The sequence below is a fragment of the Pholis gunnellus genome (assembly GCF_910591455.1).
Source record: "Pholis gunnellus genome assembly, chromosome: 13".
Taxonomy (NCBI): Eukaryota; Metazoa; Chordata; class Actinopteri; order Perciformes; family Pholidae; genus Pholis; species Pholis gunnellus.
The window spans coordinates 640,100-641,955 of NC_136540.1; the positions used below are offsets into that span (position 1 = coordinate 640,100).

Consider the following 1,856-nt stretch of genomic DNA (forward strand, 5'->3'; position numbering starts at 1 on the left):
ACAAATGCATGAACTAATTGTTCTGCATTGCTTTGAGAGAGGATGTGCCTCAGTGTTTCAATGTTACGCAGGTGAAGAAGGCAGTCCTTGAAATGTTTTATTTGGGAGTTAATGGACATTGTTGACATTTGCAGTTATTTCTTAATGTTGCATCACATTATCTGACATAATGATCAATAATCCCCCCTAGAATAACATTGTGTCTATAAAGCTTTGCTGCAGAGGAGCTCTTGGTGGGTGGAGGTGGATAGTGTCAGCAGTGATTGGTGAGGCGAAGATGAAAGTTTGAGAAACAATCAGACATTCAAGGTGTCATTACTTATCTGCAAGCAACTGTTTCCTCATCATTTCTGATCAATCTCAAATCAAGTATATTCACTCCTGTAGCTTTTTATTGTTACTAATAAGATAAAATCTCTGACATTGAGATTACAAGGACATTCTCTGTGACTTAACATGATTTTGTTGTTTCAGGTTGATGGAAAACTACACTTATAACAGCCCCACGCTCCAGCTGGAAGCTTTGAATGTTTCAAAAGAGTCGGTCTACCCTGTCTTTTTCCTGTTCTTGTTCACCTACCTGTTTATAATGATTGCAAATGTGGGCATTGCTGTTCTGATTTTCATTGACAAGAACCTTCACCAGCCCATGTATCTCCTTTTCTGCAACCTGCCCTTCAATGATATACTTGGGAATTCTATCCTGATGCCCCGTTTGCTTATAGACATGTTGAGGCCTCCCTCTGAGCTCTTCATCAGTTATTATGAATGTGTGGTCCAAGCTTTCACCACACACATGTTTGGTACGACTAGTCACACTGTGCTCATGATTATGGCCTTTGACAGATATGTGGCCATCAGTAATCCCTTGCGATATAATACGATAATGACCAACAAAATGGTGATGAAGCTGATAGCTTGTGCCTGGGGAGTGGCACTTGTTTTGGTCGGGATTCTACTCGGTCTGACCATACGACTGAACAGATGCAGGACTATGATCAGAAATCCTTCCTGTGACAACGCCTCACTGTTTAAACTCTCCTGTGACAGTGTGTTGATTAATAATGTCTATGGCCTCACTTTCACTGTAGTCCTGTTCACAGGTTCTTTAGGCAGCATAGTGATCACTTATACAAAGATTACAGTCGTCTGTCTCACCAGTAATAGCAAGTCTCTGAACAGTAAAGCCTTGAAGACCTGCAGCACTCACCTGGTTGTGTATCTCATCATGGTGTTCAGTGGAATGTCTATCATAGCTCTCCATCGCTTCCCTCAGTACTCAGACTATAGAAAACTCAGCAGCATTTTGTTTCATGTTGTTCCTGGTAGCCTCAACCCCATCATTTATGGAGTGCAGTCAAAAGAGATACGACATTTTCTGTTCAAGTTATTTGAATCCAAGAAAGTTTTGCCATCATTGTGAAGTTCTTTTTATTTTGGTACATTTAGCAACATAATCTATAATGTGACCTAAAGATACCCTACTGTGCTCCTGTTTTTGTCCCTTGTAATTGTATAAGCACTTTAAGCACTTTAAGCACATTTAAGGGGCGACTGTGGCGAAGTGGAGAGCAGGGCCGTCCTATCAGAGGATCGGCGGTTGGATCCCCGGCTCCACTATTCTCATGTTGATGTGTCCTTGAGCAAGACACTTAACCCCACAATTGCTCCTGTAGCTGTGCCTACGGTATAGAATCTGAATTGTAAGTCGCTTTGGATAAAAGCATCTGCTAAATGACTGTAATGTAATATTTCTGCTATTAGTTTTACTACCGTTAATACTACTCTAATTATATGTATCACTTTTGTCATATGGATTGACTTACGTTGTACGTTTGTAATGTTGTTCATTCTGT

General features: G+C 40.6%; 1 protein-coding gene across 1 annotated transcript; it reads left to right on the top strand.

The window, feature by feature from the left end:
• Positions 1-472: 472 nt before the first annotated feature.
• Positions 473-1,423, top strand: LOC306705135 (olfactory receptor 8G17-like; the record flags this gene model as incomplete). The annotated part of the gene is made up of 1 exon (XM_079171837.1): positions 473-1,423. Exon 1 carries the CDS (start codon positions 479-481, stop codon positions 1,421-1,423), a length of 945 nt encoding a protein of 314 aa, XP_079027963.1. The 5' UTR covers positions 473-478.
• Positions 1,424-1,856: the final 433 nt, after the last annotated feature.